Source organism: Natrix helvetica, assembly GCF_964273705.1.
Source record: "Natrix helvetica genome assembly, chromosome: 4".
NCBI classification, from domain to species: Eukaryota; Metazoa; Chordata; class Lepidosauria; order Squamata; family Natricidae; genus Natrix; species Natrix helvetica.
This window is the reverse complement of record NC_138550.1, coordinates 94053191-94071990: the sequence shown is the minus strand read 5'-3', so window position 1 is coordinate 94071990 and position 18800 is coordinate 94053191. Positions and strand designations below refer to the sequence as shown.

The 18800-nt window shown below is 40.4% G+C and overlaps 1 protein-coding gene across 1 annotated transcript in view; it reads right to left on the bottom strand.

The window, feature by feature from the left end:
- The window catches only part of LOC309392183 (uncharacterized protein), a 47755-nt gene extending 34288 nt beyond the window's left edge, over nucleotides 1-13467 (bottom strand). Inside the window, exons 1-7 of the mRNA XM_081953184.1 lie at nucleotides 13452-13467; nucleotides 4407-4586; nucleotides 2718-2831; nucleotides 1857-1991; nucleotides 1626-1743; nucleotides 910-1052; nucleotides 231-398 (exon numbers count right to left, since the gene is read on the bottom strand). Coding sequence (XP_081809310.1) covers nucleotides 231-398; nucleotides 910-1052; nucleotides 1626-1743; nucleotides 1857-1991; nucleotides 2718-2831; nucleotides 4407-4580 — 852 coding nt within the window. The 5' untranslated portion in view covers nucleotides 4581-4586; nucleotides 13452-13467. The remainder of the gene's footprint in view (nucleotides 1-230; nucleotides 399-909; nucleotides 1053-1625; nucleotides 1744-1856; nucleotides 1992-2717; nucleotides 2832-4406; nucleotides 4587-13451) is intronic.
- Nucleotides 13468-18800: the final 5333 nt, after the last annotated feature.

Genomic DNA, 18800 nt, shown 5'->3' with positions numbered 1-18800 from the left:
GTATGATTTCATATGTAAAATAACTAAATGATAATAATTTCCTCCAAATGATTAAGGGTCATTTTCTGTTTAAATACAAATCTAATATCTGACGAAACAGTGTCATAAATTTTAAATAATTCGGTGATTTCTGATACAAAACAGGTCAAATAGAAGCATTAAAGACAACTCAGTAAACATTTGGGATAAAAATCTCAAAACATATTTTCCCTTTAATGTAGGCAGTTTACCATTTCTAAGCCAGTGCTGTCATCATTGATGTCATCAGGAAGCAGTATAAACATGCTGAAATCATTCCCGATGTACTGGAGTTCAAGAATCTGAGTCTGTAATTCATCTATATACTTCCACTTAAATTTGTCATGCTGGAACATCATCTTTATTGGCCTACTTGTGCTCTGAAAAGAGGTAGAGATATTTTGTTATGAATGAGACTTGCATGCTAACCTCCAACAATTTTTCAGAGTGAATGGGGCCAAAACATTTAGCAATAGCAATAGCACTTAGACTTATATACTGCTCTGTAGTGGTTTTCAGAACTCTCTCAGTGGTTTACAGAGTCAGCATATTGCCCGCAATACTCTGGATCCTCATTTCATTGACCTCAGAAGGATGAACGGCTGAGTCAACCTTGAGCCAATCAGGATCGAACTCCTGGCAGTGGAAAGCACAGTTAGCCTGCAGTATTGCATTCTAACCACTGTGCCACCATGGCTCATAGTGGAATGTTTGGAATATTGCCTAATATGGTCCCACTTACTTTTGGACTTGATGTGTCACACAATGCCTCCTAATGCTTTAAAGCTGATGGGTACCAATAGTGCACTGATCATTCACTTGGAGAAGATAGCAACTACTGTGATCTTCAAAGCCTTATCTTGTTTCATACAAAATTAAATAATGATTAACCTTGCTCAACCTGAAAGGTTGTTCTGTGGTGTCCTCTTTCTTAAAGGTGTTTAACCAGTTGCCTTTGAAGTACAGTACATTCACCATGATCAGCCGGGTGAGGGGATTTATGGAGCCCTCATTCAACAGGTTGAGGATTTTACCTTATCACGGAAGGAATGAGAAAAATAATGTTTCTGCATCTTTATTCACATGACGAAATATAAAGGTGGAAATATAAGCTAAAATAATCACTTAAGAACTGCAATTTTATATTTTAAGTGTGGCTGTGCTTGTCTGCATGATATTTTTATGATCTTATTTCTTCACATACAGACTTTCATTGTTCCAGTTGTAGTGCTTATTGCTGACTAAAATCCTGCTTTAAAACAACTTCACTTAGTTTTCTCATGTGGCACTTTTATGCTTAAAACCAGTAGCTCCTTTGAGTGTCATTCAGGATGGAAGCAAATTAGTATTATCAAAGTCCTTTCTCACAATCTTTATTTTCCAGGAAGCTTTTTGTATATTCCCTCTGTCCCCAAGCAAATTGTAGCCTAATACAACTCTTATACCAGTTCCACTTCACATTTGCTTCTTGCTTCTTCACATTGTAAACCTACTATATTCCGTATAAATCTATCAAATGATAATGCTTAAGTATCGTAAAATACAGAAAAGAAGGATAAGCAAAGCGAACATCTTTATAAATGCCTGGCCAATTATTTGGACTTTACCTGCTGTCTGCTGTTCAACCCATGCATTGATCTCCTTTCTTGCATTGTCTGTAGTTTCTTGAAAGTTTACTGTTTGTGGCTCAACTTTATAATATTTCTTCATTGATTCTGAGAAGTCCTTGTAGGTAAAATGTAGTTTAATAGAAGATAGCAATAAGTTTACCTCAAATTTAACAATACATCATTATTACCGTAATACATTCTCACTACTAAAACTAAGGTGACACTCACTCTTTGAAAAGACACCGATTTATCCCCGTATAGTTGATTGACACTACTTAGCAAAACATTTTTTGTGGGTTTGTTGATTTCTTGATTTAAGGCTTGGAATCTTGAATGGATGTTACTATGTATTTCTGGGGAAGGCTAAAAGAAAGAAAAAACAAAGAAATTTATTAACGGGGGGACGAGGGAGGCATTTTATTGTAAGGTATTTATATCCTGCATGCTATTGTAAATTTATTTCTAAATCTTTGTGACTTGATCTTTTAATTGTATGGTTTCCAGTTGGAGCACTTGGAGCAATTACTGATTGTTTTAAGAAGTCAATGCAAATGGTATAAACAATACCTCATTCTTTTCAATTATTATAAAGTGAGCATTTATCAACGACCTGTCACCGACTTCTTCAGCTTCAACCTCAATAATACATGGGCAAACAATCGATACAAACTCAAGGTAAACCGCTCCAAACTAGATTGCAGAAAATATGACTTCAGCAACAGAGTGGTCAATGCCTGGAATGCTCTACCTGACTCTTGTTATATCCTCTAACCCTCACAGCTTCAACCTTAAACTGTCTATCATGGACCTTACCCAATTCCTAAGAGATGCGTAAAGGGGGCGTGCATAAGCGCACCAGAGTGCCTAACATCCCTGTCCAAATGTCCCCATCTATTTGTATTCATTTACTTTGTTTATCTCCATGTTTATATTTATACCTGCTATTTTGTACATGTTTGACAAACTAATAAAAGCAAATATAAATTTAATGAAAATAAAGCAAACTGGTTGTCAAGTATTTTTAGCCTACCTTCGAATAAATGCTCATTCAATCCCAAATTCAGTTAGGAATTATTTTTAAGAAATCACCTTTGTAAGTGAGATGCATGGGTTTTTCAAAAGCTCTTCCATCTTGGAATATACCCGTGGGTGCCTCAGAGGATAGGCGGTCTCAGTTCCCCCAGCTTTATTAAAATGAAACACCTACAATGAAAGTCATTATGAACACATAGCACCATTATATTAACTGCATAAAATTACACATTCTCAAATCCACGACTTGTAAACCAGTTTAAAACAATGGTCATATTAGGTCATATTCCTTAATTTGGATATGTCTTGCGTTATCCTTCCTATATAAAAAGGAGATGCTATTCATACCAAGGTAGGAGTCCAAAAGACTTCAGTGATTATTACTATAGATCAGGGGTCCCCAACCCCCAGTCCACGGACCAGGACCTGGCCACAGCATGCCAGAAACCGGGCTGCGCAAACAAGGGCAGCCCCATCATGGGATGCAGGCAGCACATGAAACCATGCACCCTCTGGTCTGCAGAAAACCTCCCTCCATGGAACTGGTGCCTGGTGCTCAAAAGGTTCAAACTTGTTGTTACAATTTCATCAGTCCAATATAACTCAGTTATCTAAAACATACCAGGCAGAAAAAATTACTCTTGGATTAAATTGGCACAAAAGAACAGACTTCTAACCCTGGATGAGAGTTATCCACCTCATCTGAACTCTCCTTCCTACAATGAATAATGAGAACCCTACATACATCTGTCTTCCCCAATCTGGTGGTTTCCAGATGTATTGGGTCTTTAAACCTAGACTTACCAATCAATATGCTGATTGGAAATGATACAATACAATACAATAGTAGAGTTGGAAGGGACCTTGGAGGCCTTCTAGTCCAACCCCCTGCCTAGGCAGGAAACCCTATACAGTTTCAGACAGATGGCTATCCAACATCTTCTTAAAGACTTCCAGTGTTGGGGCATTCACAACTTCTGGAGGCAAGCTGTTCCACTGATTAATTGTTCTAACTGTCAGGAAATTTCTCCTCAGTTTTAAGTTGCTTCTCTCCTTGATTAGTTTCCACCCATTGCTTCTTGTTCTACCCTCAGGTGCCTTGGGAATAGTTTGACTCCCTCTTCTTTGTGGCAACACCTGAGATATTGGAACACTGCTATCATGTCTCCCCTAGTCTTTCTTTCTCTTAAACTAAACATACCCAGTTCCTGCAACCGTTCTTCATATGTTTTAGCCTCCAGTCCCCTAATCATCTTTGTTGCTCTTCTCTGCACTCTCTCCAGAGTCTCCACATCTTTTCTACATCGTGGCGACCAGAACTGAATGCAGTATTCCAAATGTGGCCTTACCAAGGCATTATAAAGTGGTATTAACACTTCACGTGATCTTGATTCTATCCCTCTATTTAAGCAACCTAGAACTGTGTTGGCTTTTTTGGCAGCTGCTGCACACTGCTGGCTCATATTTAAATGGTTGTCCACTAGGACTCCAAGATCCCTTTCACAGTTACTACTGCTGAGCAAGGTACCACCTATACTGTACCTGTGCATTCCATTTTTATTACCTAAATGTAGAACCTTACTCTTTTCACCATTGAATTTCATTTTATTAGATAGTGCCCAATGTTCAAGATAATTATTGGCATCCAAACACAATCTGCAGAGTATCACTTTGGGAGACAACAGATTATAGAGCCAAACCAGTCTTTTTTTCAAACCTTTCAGTTATAATTAAGTCCAAACTTACCTTTGCTATCTGCTGTGCAGTGTGGCCTTTAGCCCCAAGGTAGAGAGTGGCCATAACTGATGAAATACTCCATGGTGAAAACAGTACATTTGTGTCAGTTTGAGTCTTGCATAAGTGTTTGAAAAAATCAACAGCAAAGCTAGTGTTTGCTGCACTTAGTGCTTCCATCGCCATTTAAACCTAGTATATATAAACAAGAAAAATGCATTCAAGTCTATATATAGGACCACTCAAGCCCTATGAGGAAACACTGGAAACGTCTGATAAATAGGCATGAAAATTTATGGAAAATATATATTTGGTCCACAAATTTATCTCTACAGCTGCATGGTTTGGGGGCATTGATTAAACTCTGCCACTAAAGAATTATTCTTTACATGAATTGCTGGAGACGCCTCTGATGTGCAAACGGGTGACAACTAGGCAGTATTTAAATGGCACTTGGCAAGCAGCCCAAACCTTCTGCAGCCTTGGGAAGCAAGGGTTTTTTTCCTCCCTTCTCCATCTTCTGCATTAGTAAGGATAGGAAATGTGTGTATCCTCAGTTGTTGGATTGGGCAACAATTCCTCCTGTCTCCCAACTGGTTTTAATTAGCTGCGGGAATTATTTGCAAACTGCAGGTTGGTAAAATCAAAAGGAAAAAGAACCCATCCAGGCTGAATGAACTTTGGGGAAGCTTGCAAGTTCAATGGTTATGGAAAAATAAGATGCTAGTGGTGGATGGATAGATATATAAGTCTAATTAAACACTAGACTAGAAAAAGATAAACAGATCAAAGGAACAGAGAAAAGACCATAGAAAGGAAAAAGAAAGACTTTTATTCTTTCCATTTACAGTCCTAAATAAAAATTATTTGGAAAAAACCTGAGCAAATTTCAAATGTTTAAAGCAGGCCCTCACAGATAGTTGTCAGGAGAGGTGGGGGTGATATTGTCCTTGGATGCCATATCGTTTACCAATTGCTTAATGTCAGCCTCACTAGGTAGACTAGGCCAAGAAATCAATTCCACAAGAATTCCTCTTCTTATAGTTTAGTGAATTAGGAAGATGTTTGAGCCATAAGCAAACATTTTCCTGGACTTAAAAGACACTTTACCTCTTGTTTCCTTGGCCCCAGAGTTTGCTATGGTGGTAAGGTGGAAGACCATTGTTATTTTGAGGAGTTTAGTGATGTATTTTTCTTTCTACAAATTAGTAGAAGTTTAGAGTTCATTTTGAGCTACTCTGCTTGTTTGTTTGTTTTTACTCATTTCCTGAATAAGGGAGAGGGATGGGGTGGGAATCTTCATGAAGCTTCAAAGCTTTTCTTACTGTGAAAATCTCAGACTTTCAATTCCTACCCCACTCAAGTCTTGTAGTCTTCATATCATAAGAGTGCCATGAAGTCATGGTGCCAGGTTTTGATTAAAACTTTGTGGTGGTTGTTTCTTGGGAGCTTTTTCACAGAACCTAGCACTAGTATGTCAAAATTGGCCTCCCTTGGGTATCCCTGCTGTCATTATTAAGGTGCTCCTGACAGCTTATAACAGATTTCAGTATCATCTTGGTATATATGCTTTTCATTCTATTTGCTTTAGCTAATAATAAAGTGCAAAATCTCTTTATTTACTGGAGCTCATTGTCTCTCGATCCAAAAGAACCAATTGCCTGGCCACTTGATCACTACCCTAGCTTGGCAAAACACTTGCATATTTCCATCAAGATCCTTTTCCAACTCTCTGCCCATATATATTTTAGGGGAATAGGGAAGACAGCTATAGAAAAGTTCCCATTAGTGAGTTTGAGTCTCAGGGACCTCACATCCATGCCTATTTTGAATGTTATATATCAACTTTGAGATACAGAGTAATGGTCTAAGGCAGGGGTGTAAAACTCAAGGCCCGTGGGCCAAATTTGGGATACTTAGATCTGACCCATAGGGCTGTCCTGAAACAGTAAAGAACCAGCCTGGAGTGCCTCTGCCAGTGAAAACGAAGCTCGGGAGAGATGCGTGTGGCACTCATAAGCTCCATTTTTAGCTGTGACGGCCTCCCGCAACCCTTTACTAACAAAAATGGAAAGCTCTGTTTTTGCTGGCAGAGGGTTACAGGAGGCAGTCGCAGCCAAAAACGGAGCTCAGGAGCCCATTTTCACTGGCAAAGTGTTCGGGCCACCACAGGAGCCCACAACATTTTCTTTGACAAATTGACAAAGCATTATTTGACAAAGTGACAAAATTAGTGGACCAGAGGAATACTGTCGATATAATTTACTTGCACTTTAGTAAGGCATTTGATAAAGTAGACCATAACCTACTACTATATAAAGTAGAAAAACATGGGTTAGACAACATCACCACCAGATGGATTCATAACTGGCTGACCAACTGCACTCAATATGTAGTCCTCAATGGAACTGTATCTACATGGAGGGAAGTATGCAGTGGAGTATCCCAAGGCTTTGATTTAGGCCCAGTACTCTTCAACATCTTCATTAATGACTTGGATGAGGGGATAGATGGGGAACTCATCAAATTTGCAGATGACAGCAAACTGGCAGGAATAGCCAGCACACCAAAAAATAGGCTTAAGATACAGAAGGATCTTGACCAGCGGTGGGTTTCAAACATTTTGGGAACCTCTTCTGTAGGTGTGGCCTGCTTTGTGGGAGTGGCTTGCCGGCCATGTGACTGAGTGGGAGTGGCTTGCCAGCAATGTGACTGAGTGGGAATGGCCTGCCAGCCATGTGACTGAGTGGGAGTAGCTTGCCAGCCATGTGACTGGGTGGGAGTGGCTTGGCAGTCATGTGACTGGATGGGAGTGTCCAAGACGATGTCACTGAATTCTTTGCCCCAATGGATGATCTACAAAAAGAAGATATAAAAAAGGAAATTTATTATTTTGTGTACTTACTACTTAAGTAAGATTAAAATAAGTACACAAAACAATAAAAGAGCTACTTACAGAAGGTACGGTAAGTAGCTTACTACTTACTACTTGTATTTCAAAGGGAATACAATACATATTTAATTTTACACATGTTAACAGCTGCTGGAATTGTGTTTGCACAAAGTGGAAAAACAAAGATATGAAAATGAATAAATATTAGAACGTGCAGGAATGAATAAATTGACAATTAAAATCAAGAAGGCTTTGAATACTTTTTCACGTGGGATTTGTTTTATCAATTGCTAACAAACAGAAACAGCAATTAGAAATCTAAAAGTATGAAAGAAAATACCAATTATGTAAGGAAAGGTCACTAAAATGTATAAGGAAATATTAGTATTTGATCATTATTAATGTGTAGATAACTGCAGACATTACACACCCATACACACAAACTATGACAGTGTCAGGAAAACACCAAAAAATAACAACCCCCACCCCCAAAAGACTGCAGATGAAACCAGTTTTTTTCCCTAACCCTAAGAACAGGAAAGACAAAGCGACTGGAATAAAAACTATCAAGGCATTGTGGGAACTTATAAAGGACAGTGCCAGGAAGCTCACAGAATCAGCAACCACCTCACAATTACCTAAACAACCAGGTATCACACAGAAACACACAAAATCTGGCAAAGCTGCCTTGCACCAACCTGGCCTGCCCATAGAAAAGCAGCCACCTTGAGACACATAAACCATGCACCAACCTGTACACTTAAAAGCAACATATTGCATCACAAGTAAAACATTTGCAAAATGGTATAACATTTCTTGTAATAAACATATTCTATAAACAATAAATAAATAAAAGTTCCCTAAAAATAATTTAAAAAAAAGATACTCTACACACAATAAATTAAAATAAAACCATTAAAAATATTCTATACATAATAAATTAAAATAAAACCATTAAAATATTCTATACACAATAAATAAAATTTGAGATGGTGGAGATGTAATTCTGAGGCCGGTCATTGTGGACGGTCCTGATGAGGAGTTCGTGATGACCACGAGGCAGGAGGCATATAAATTTAATAAATGAAGAAATAAATGCCCTGTGGTCTCGATGGTTTGCTTGCAGATGTTTTATTCTCATCGGTGTGAGATACCTAGCTGGGTCATGAAATGTCTGCAAGAAAACCACCAAGCTCAGGGAACACCAAGGACCCCGGTGTCGTCTCCATCCCCACCTCCTCTTCTTCCTCTCAAGATATCCCACTCTTTCTAGCACTGATGATGTTACCTAATTTGGTAATGAAATGTCTGCAAGAAAACCACCAAGCTCAGGGAACACCAACACTGTTGTCTCCCTCCCCCCTCCTCTTCCTCCTCACAATATATCCCAATATATCCATTTTAGCACTGATGATGATACCTGGTTTGGGTAATGAAACATCTGCAAGAAAACAAACAAGCTCAGAGAGCACCAAGGACCACAGAGTCGTTGCCCTCCTTCTCCTCTCTGTATACCCCATTCTTTCTAGCACTGATGATGACACCTGGTTAGGTAATGAGATGGTTGCAAGAAAACCACCAAGTTCAGAGAACACCAAAGGACCCTACAATCCTCTCCCTCCTTATCTTTTTCCTTTTTGTCCTTCTACTTCTCCTCCTCCTCCTTTCCCCACAACCCCATTCCCTTCTAGCATTGATGATGTTACTTAGTTTGGTAATGAAATGTCTGTAAGAAAACCACCAAGCTCAGAAAGCAGCAGGGATCCCAATACCCTCCACCTCCTCTTTCTCCCTCTCTTTCTCATTTTGTCCTTCTATCTTTCTCCTCCTTCCGCCCCCCCACTCCACTCCCTTCTAGCACTGATTATGTAACCTAGTTTTGTAATGAAACGTCTGCAAGAAAACCACCAAGCTCCATTCTGTGAGATTTTCCACCAAACCCTGTGGGGAAAATCCTCCCAAGCCGCTTCCCCCTCCATGTTAGCCCCAAGAGCCACTGCCACTGACGCACGTGGAAACCAGTCAACTCTGCAGCCTCGAAAAGAGAAGGGGGGGGACGGATTTATCACAAAAATGGGCGGGAAACAGTGTAAGCACTGCAGCCAAACTGACCTGGAACAAGGAGCAATTGCTTCCTCCGCCTGCTTATTGAGCAACAGGCCTTGGCAGCGGTTAAGGCTCCTATCTTTAAACGTGGATCTTTCCTTGCCGCTTTATGAGGTTGGGCCCGGACTTGCTTTCTGAGCATGGGGTGATGGGCAGTAATTGGCGTGGCGTGGTCAGCACAAACTACAGTCCATCTCCCCATGCTCAGAAAAGAAAGCCCGTGCAAGTCCTTTGCTAGCAGGCAGGTTCTAGGATGCCTGCCACCATCAAAGGACCTTCCCAGAGTTGCTTTTCTGAGCACGGGGAGACAGACAGTAGTTTGTGTGGTGCAGCCAGCGCCTAGTAGGTCCTAGGAGACCGCACCATGTAAGCTCCTGCCGCCGTTACCACCTCCACGTCCTGTTTTCCGATCGCCAGGCATCTTAGGCAAGTCCCGGGACCTTTCAAAGGCCTTGCAAGGTCCCCGAACTTGTCAAAGATGCCAGCCGCGCCGTGTAAGCTCCCACTGCCGTCCCCACTCCCGCGCCCGTGCTTTCTGGCAGCCAGGCATCTTAGGCAAGTCCAGGGACCTTGCAAAGGCCTAGCGAGATCCCTGAACTTGTCAAAAACACCGGCAGTGCTGTGTAAGCTTCCGCTGCCATCCCTACCCCCGCGCCCATGTTTGCTGACAGCCATGCAGCCCTGCACTATAAGCAAGCCCGGGATCCTTACAAGGCCGCAAAAGGTCACCGGACTCGCTTATAATGCAGGGCCGTGGCAGGCCGCTCCAGATGGCCTGCCGCCACCACCATCCTGCCCCACGCTTAGTTGCAGCTTACTTACTCCTCGGAGTCGGTAGGCAGCAATAGAGAGCCAAGCAGGAAAAAAGGTAAGTAGGTTTAGATAGGGTTCTCAGAGGCGGGCGGGGCAATTGGTGAGCCAGCCAATCAGTGAGCAGTGGGCGGGGCTAGGACAGTATGGACGGGTGGGGGAAGCAAGTGATGGAGCTGCTTCCAGATTTGCAGGGATGAGCGAGCGAGTGACAGGGCCGGGTCAGGACTTCCGGAACTTACTTCCGGGTCCACTGGTGGAACCTCTTCTAACCGGCTCGGTAGATTTGACGAACCGGTAGGAACCCACCTCTGATCTTGACAGACTTGAACATTGGGTGCTATCTAACAAAATGAAATTCAATGGTGAAAAAAGTAACATTCTACATTTAGGCAAGAAAAATAAAATGCACAGGTACAGTATATGTGGTACCTTTCTCAATAGTGAGAGGGATCTTGGAATCCAAGTGGACAACCATTTAAATATGAGCCAGCAGTGTGCAGCAGCTGCCAAAAAAGCCAACACAGTTCTAGGCTGCATCAACAGAGGGATAGAATCAAGATCACTTGAAGTGTTAATACCACTTTACAATGCCTTGGTAAGGCCACACTTGGAATACTGCATTCAGTTTTGTTCGCCACAATGTAGAAAAGATGTTGAGACTCTAGAACTGTGATGGTGAACTTATGGCACGTGTGCCACAGGTGGCACTCAGAGCCATATTTGCCGGCATGGCCCTTACTTCCTGCATGTATGTGCTTGCTGGCCAGCTTATTTTCAGCCTTCGGAAAGCTGGGGGAGGCTGTTCTCACCCTCCCCAGGCTGCAGGAAAGCCTCCAGAGCATAGAGAGGCAAAAAACAGGCCTAATGGGCCAACCGGAAGTTTCTCCCTGAAGTTCCAATTGGGCCGTTGGGCCATTTTTCACCTTCCCTTGGCTTCAGGAAAGCTTCTGGTACCTGGGGAAGGTGAAAAAAACAGGCCCAACATGTCAACTGGAAGTTCAGGGACAAACTTCCGGTTGGGCCATTGGGCCTGTTTTTCACCCTCGCCAGGCTCCAGAGGCTTTCCTGAAGCCTGGGAAGGGTGAAAAATGGGCCCAACGGCCCAACTGGAAGTTTGGAAATGATCTATTTCTGCCTTCCTGAGGGCTTCCGGGGGGGCAGGGAAGGCCATTTTCACCTTCCCCAGGCTTCAGGAAAGCCTCCGGAGCCTGGGGAGGGTGAGAACTCCCCCCCCTCAGGGGGGAGTTGCGTGTGCATTCGCAGGTGGGTGCACAATAGCATGCACACAATTTTGGCACGGCTTTAGAAAAAGGTTAGCCATCACTGCTCTAGAAAGAGTGCAAAGAAGAGCAACAAAGATGATTAAGGGACTGGAGGCTAAAACATATAAAGAATAGTTACAGGAACTGGTATGTCTAGTTTAATGAAAAGAAGGACTAGGGGAGACATGATAGCACTGTTCCAATATCTCAGGGGTTGCCACAAAGAAGAGGGAGTCAAACTATTCTCCAAGGCACCTGAGTGGAAACTAATCAAGGAGAGAAGCGACTTAGAACTAAGGAGAAATTTCCTGACAGTTAGAACAATTAATGAGTGGAACAACTTGCCTCCAGAAGTAAATGCTCCAACACTGGAAGTTTTTGGATAGCCATTTGTCTGAAATGGTATAGGGTTTCCTGCCTAGGCAGGGGGTTGGACTAGAAGACCTCCAAGGTCCCTTCCAACTCTGTTCCTTCCAATTCTAACACAAGTGATGTCGAGCTGGCCATGCTCACACTGGCCACATATCCCCAGCCCACTCTCCCTGAGGTCGAACACAACCTTAATGTGGCCCTCAATGAAATCAAGTTTGACACCCTTGGTCTAAGGCCTATTTCCAAAACCCTTTTTCTTTTCTTTATATGCCAGCAAAATTTAATGGTAGCACTGTCTGGCCATTCCCCTATATATGTCATGTAATACTGGGAGGTGACCATAGAATTTTCTCCAGCATGTTAGCTCTTAATGGACAAGAGAACAATTGCTTATTGTTTAATTTCCAGTAAGCGTAACATAATACCCTCTGAAGTCACCCCAAACAGGGATATTGATGATATACAAATTTAATAATAAAAAATAAAATGAAAAAATAATATTTATACAGCCAGTCACGTATACATTTAAACATTTGTCCCTTTCAGCCTACTGATTATAATTATGATAACATTCCTCAAACTGTCAAGTATTTACTGAGACAATAGAAACTTGCCCCTAGGTTTCAAATGAATCATTCTTTGTGACATTGATACATGAGAATTGCGCTTCTGGATTGGCTGGCATGCTTTATCTTTTGGCTGATTCCTTCTGCTATGATTTACCTCTCTAATTCTCAAGAAACTGTCAAGTCGAGTCTTGCCTTTCATCTGCTCCATAGTCTTTACTAATTCATTTCACTAATTCATAGTTTAGTTCCACCCTGCTATGCCAACTAAATGCCTGTTATATACGCTTCTCAACTTTTCACAAAGTACCTTTAAATTGGCTGATACACAGACCTTCATAAGCTAACCACTAAAGAGAAGCCGTCTCACCTGGATAGCTCTAGCCTGGCCCATTTGTGTCACCAAATGAGGCCTGCTATGGACCCTATCCATTGTGGCCCCGAACCTGTGAAACATTCTACCACTGGAGGTGAGAACTGCTCCCACCCTTTTGGCCTTCCAGAAGAGCATTAAAACCTAATTTTGCTGGCTAGGTTGAAGCCCTGAAAGGAGGGCGCTCACTGCTGAAGATGGTTTATCGGGTAAGAAAAAATCATCATTATACTGTCCATCTCTTGGTTCCTATTTTTTCTTTAATTTTTAAAGTTTTTATTTGCATAGTTTAAAAAAAAATTACCTGCTATTTTATTTATCTTTTGATGATCTGTAAGCCATCCAGAGTCATCTTATTGGGACATTATTATTAATAAATAATAACTATAATAACTATATTAAACACCAGTTACAACTGCACAATTTGTGATGTGATTTTCATGGCAGCCTAATAAGAAACTTCCTTGGAAATGAGTCTGATTGACCCAGTTCAGATTTCTAAATAAACATACACAGGATTAATTTGGAGACATGGTTATGAATGTAGGTATAAGCATCTATAAAGCATATCTTTTGTTGTCATCATCCCCATAATGTAAAATAAAATACCCTTAGTATATTGGCGTAACTAGAAGAACAAAAGCAAAATTGGCAATCTGAAATTTTACATACCTTTTTTAAAATCAACAAATAGAACAGGCAGTCTCTTCACTATAAGCTCATGAGGAAATCATACTGATTATATAGGACTTTTTACCACTCCCATAGAAACCAATTTCTCAACATTTATCTGATGTAATATATTTTTGCCCATGAACTGTCCCTATGGAACTTCTGGAATGTAACAAGAATAGGACTTAAACAAGATGGCAACAATGATACAATAACAATAGAAATAGATGACTGTAATTGAATAGTTGTAGAATGAATCACTAACAGCACAGGCATGAGTGTCTTGCTGTGAAAAGAAGAAAAGGGCACGGGAGGGTCAATCCTCAAATATTAAACCTGCATTTACGTACAGATATATAGCTTCGAGGGACACAGTGGCTCAGTGGCTAAGATGCTGAGCTTGTTGATCAGAAGGTCAGCAGTTCAGTGGTTCGAATCCCTAGTGCTGCGTAATGGAGTGAGCTCCTGTTACTTGTCCCAGCTTCTGCCAACCTAGCAGTTCAAAAGCATGTAAAAAATGCAAGTAGAAAAATAGGGACCACTTTGGTGGGATGGTAACAGTGCTCCGTGTGCCTTTAGCGTTTAGTCATGCCAGCCACATGACCACAGAGACGTCTTTGGATAGTGCTGGCTTGTCAACTTAGAAACAGAGATGAGCACCGCCCCCTAGAGGCTGAAATGACTAGCACGTGTGTGCGGGGCTAGCACCTTTACTTATATAGCCTTTACCTTTACCTCCATCAACTAAAGGAACTTCTCACAGAGCGCTTGCAGATAAATTGAGAAAAGATCATACTCCTATACAGTATATGAAGATTTTGTTGCTTTCATTTTTGCTTGTATCGGTCAGATGTTTAACCAAAGTGAGTGTTGTAAAAGCAGTGTAAAACAACTAAAGAAATAAATAAATAATTTCAGACCCTTTGTATCTGAACTGCAAAATCCAAATATCCAAAATCCCTAAATGACAGCAAAAAGTTAGAGGTTTCTGAGTTAAACATACCACCTTTGCTCTGATTTGTCCCAGTTCAAAAGTTAAACTTGCCAATCTCAAGGCTAATAGAGCATAAGGGTTTGTCATCTTTTCTGATCTACTGTTATCTAGGCAGAAGATCAAAAGTAACCAGCCTGAAAAACCCTTTTATTACTTCCAGGAACTCTGGTGATAGTTCATAAAATATCCATTAGTTGTTTTTCTCAAATATGAAGCTCCTGTATATAATATTAATAGTGATAGTAATAATGAGACATGCCTTAAAAGCATTAGAAAATACTTTAAAATGTGTTTGAACATTTTTTTAAAAAGCATGGATCAAGATCAGAACAGCAGTGTTGTCCCTTTGCTTTATAAGGAAGGCTATTATTTTCCCATTGTGATAAAATCTTGGTGATAACTTCACTATGCTTGCTCTTTGGCAACCCTAAGACCGCACCGTTACTTTATTGCAGTAGAAACATGTATGCTTAATTTGATGTGTGTACACTTGAGTATTGAAGCTTTGCATAAAATCCTAAAATACTATTTCTATTAAACCTCTATTTCTATTATGATTTTCTATATTGTGACATGAACCAGATTTTCACAAGGACAATGTGTATTCTCTTGTCACTAGGAAACCAGCAGGTATGAAACCCACATTCCACAGTATATGTTTCATTCCTGCTTGTTTGGAACTGCTGAGCTGCATCTTTTTCAACTTCTTGTCTCCTGCAGCCGACTTTCACTTTGAATAACTTAGTGCCGGGATCTCCAAATTTGGCAGCTTTAAGACCTGTGAAGTTCAACTTCAACATTAAGATTTGAAATCCACAAATCCTAATGTTGCCAAGTTTGTAGACTCCTGGCTTAGTCGAAACCGTGAATTTCTACTGACTTTTCAAGGAAACCTTCAATTCATACAGACACTGAGAAGTTCTTGCTAGGATAAAGCTTACAACAGTTGGTTTAGTGACTGTTCAACGTTACAACGGAACTGAACAAATTGACATGACCATTTTTCACACTTATGGCATAAATGAGCGTGTGACATATGATCAAAATCCAGACTTTGTTGACGAATTGATTCATATTTATAACAGTGGCAGTGTTCCTGGGTCAGGTGATCACCTTTTGCAGACTTCTGACAAGCAAAGTCAATGGAGAAGCCAGATTCACTTAACAACAATGATACTAAGTTAATATCTGCAGTGATTCACTTAACAGCTGTGGCAAGAAAGGTCATAAAATGGGGCAAAACTCACTTAACAACTGTCTCACTTAGCAACAGAAATTTTTGGCTCAGTTGTGGTCATAAGTCAAAGTCAAACTATTTATATTCAGGGTTTTTTTTTAATAATAGTATAATAAACAGTTTTATAGGAGCTGCCTTTTGCTGATTCAGAAAGCTCTTGGCAAAAACTTATCTTTTATCTCTTCAAACCCACTCGCTATGTGGCTGATCCATTCCATCAGTCTGCAGGGATTTGGATCTATATTGTTGCTGTTAAATGCCTATCATTTGAAGAAATGAATAAGAGTTCCTGTATGACAACATTAGAAGCTTTGCAAAACTTAAAAATATATATTTCAACAGAGCCCATGGGAAGCTGGTTTGGTTTCAGCAGGAAGCTATTTCTCAGGAGAGAAATTTGTACATAGCCCTCCTTCTTTCAACAATGTTGACAGTTTTTCTGCTAACTCACACCTCAAACATTGATTTCTCTGGCATCCCTTCACACATAAACTGGGTTGCCCAACTCTACCTCCAGTTCAAGGCATGAAGACCTGGAAAAATCAGGTAGACCAGGTCAGGAAATAGCCATCACAAGGACTACTAAAACTCTACTGTTGCAAACTACAACAACAGAAAGCCCACTGGAGTTTCTTTCTCTTCCCCCTTTTATACAAAACAGAATCAAGAATCAAGATGGGGCAATCTTAAGTGGTTTCCTCCCTTCCTCTTCTCTAATGATTGTTGAAAAATTTCTTCAAAGCTATCATTGTTATTCTTTACAGGAGCTGATCATACTCATGGAATTCTTTTATAATAATATAAATTTAAAAAATCTCTGTCCTTCCATAACTTTATCTTGTCAAGGGTAGGAAATTTTGATGCGGGTGAAGAAGAAGAGTGTAAAAGTTGGCTTGAAACTCAACATTAAGAAAACTAAGATCATGGCATCCAGCCCTCTCAATTCCTGGCAAATTGATGGGGAAGAAATGGAGGTGGTGACAAATTTTATTTTCCTAGGGTCCAAGATCACCGCAGATGGGGAGTGCAGCCAAGAAATGAAAAAAAAAACACTTATTCCTGGGGAGGAAAGCTAAGGCAAATCTAGACAGCATACTAAAAAGCAGAGACATCACCCTGCCAACAAAGTCTGTATAGTCAAGGCTATGGTTTTCCCAATTGCAATGTATGGCTGTGAAAGTTGGTTCATAAGAAAGTCTGAGCGTCAAAGAATTGAGGCCTTTGAATTATGGTGCTGGAGAAGACTCCTGCGAGACCTTGGATTGCAAGGCAATCAAACATGTCAGTCCTAAAAGAGATCAACCCTGACTGCTCTTTAGAAGGCCATATCTTGAAGATGAAACTCAAATACTTCGGCCACCAAATTATAAGGAAGGACACACTGGAGAAGAGCCTAATGCTGGGAAAGATTAAGGGCAAAAGAAAAAGGGGACAACAGAGAATGAGGTGGGTGGATGGAGTCACTGAAGCAATAGGCGTGAGCTTAAATTGACTCCAGAGGATGGTGGAGGACAGGAAGACCTGGAGGAAAGTTGTCCATGGGATCGTGATGGTTTGGATACAACTTCGCAACTAACAACAACAACATTGAGTTCTGCCTGTATGCTTCCCAATTGGCTATTTTTGCCTCTCATCCACTTTAGGGGTGAGATCACACCTTTGCAACTTCAATTAAGCCCAAAATTTAGAACCAGTTCTGTTTAGCTTTTCCCGGCTTGCTATTTTTTCCACTGTAAAATAATGCATTCTTCATTTCTCACTGAATAAGTTCTAAAAAGAATATTAAGTGATTAGTTCCAGGTTTCTAAATACAATTTCTGCATTTATTTTCCAAAATAAATAAACACCTTCAACCCAGCAGTGCTCGTCAACATATTGTCCATATGAGTTTTTTAAAGGTAATAAAAATGACAGATTAAGCGGTTAGTACCATCTCATCAGTGAAACATATCAGTAGTATTTTAGCAGAGCAACAAAAAAACCAGTTATAAACATGTTCTTAGATATCACTAGATGGCAAAATTAATAGTCTAGGTCTCTTCTCTTTGTTTGCTTTCTGAGTGGATAAATCTGTTCAATAACTTACAACTTCCAGTTCCAGTAATATTGGCTCTGTAGGAAACTTCACTTCATTGCAACTGCAAAAACAGAATTACCAGCTTTGTAGTAATCCAGAATATTAAATTCTGACTTGAAAATGGTTGAAACTAATCTTGGTTTTGGCAGACTATCTTTTTCCTAGTTTAGACAAAATGGGAAATTAAGGTAAAAGGTTTTTTTTGGGGGGGGGGGTGTTGCCTTATCTAAGATAGTTAGATAAGGAGATGCTGTGGCTCAGTGGCTAAGATGCTGATCTTGTCAATCAAAAGGTTGGCAGTTTGGCGGTTCGAATCCCTAGTGCCATGTAATGGAGTGAGCTCCCATTACTTGTCCCAGCTGCTGCCAACCTAGCACTTTGAAAGCCCATAAAAAATGCAAGTAGAAAAATAGGGACCATTTTGATGGGAAGGTAACACCATTCCGTGCTCCTTCGGCATTAAGTCATGCGGGCCAAATGACCACGGGGACAGCACTGGCTCTTTGGCTTTGAAACAGAGATGAGTACCTAGAGTAGGGAACAACTAGCACATATGTGCGAGGAGAATCTTTTCCTTTTCCTTTAAGATGTTTGTAAACTGATTGCAAGTATTTAAACATTAAAATGCAAATGTTCCAATATTTTACTATATGCCCTATTGATAGCATATTCCATTATGTTTTCCAGGCCCATATCCACTGGCATTTCAAAGTATTTTTCAACACATTTTTTTTGTACCAATAAATGTATAAGAAAAAAAAATGATGATAAACCAAATCATTTGTGCTTGGGTTCCTCAGCAAGGCAAGTGTGCATGCTGGTTTGCTCTTCCATTATAAATCAGGTTGTGGTCACCAAAGGATGTTTCAAAGCCAAAATAACATGAGGCATTCCAGTTTGGGAAATCATCTAATAATTTCCCAACACAAAGTTGCACATCTTATAAGCAATATCCTGGATTATTCAGTCAAGATTCATTGTGACATGAAAAACTTAAAAACAATAATCAGAAGAACTTTCAAAATCCTATTATTTCTACAT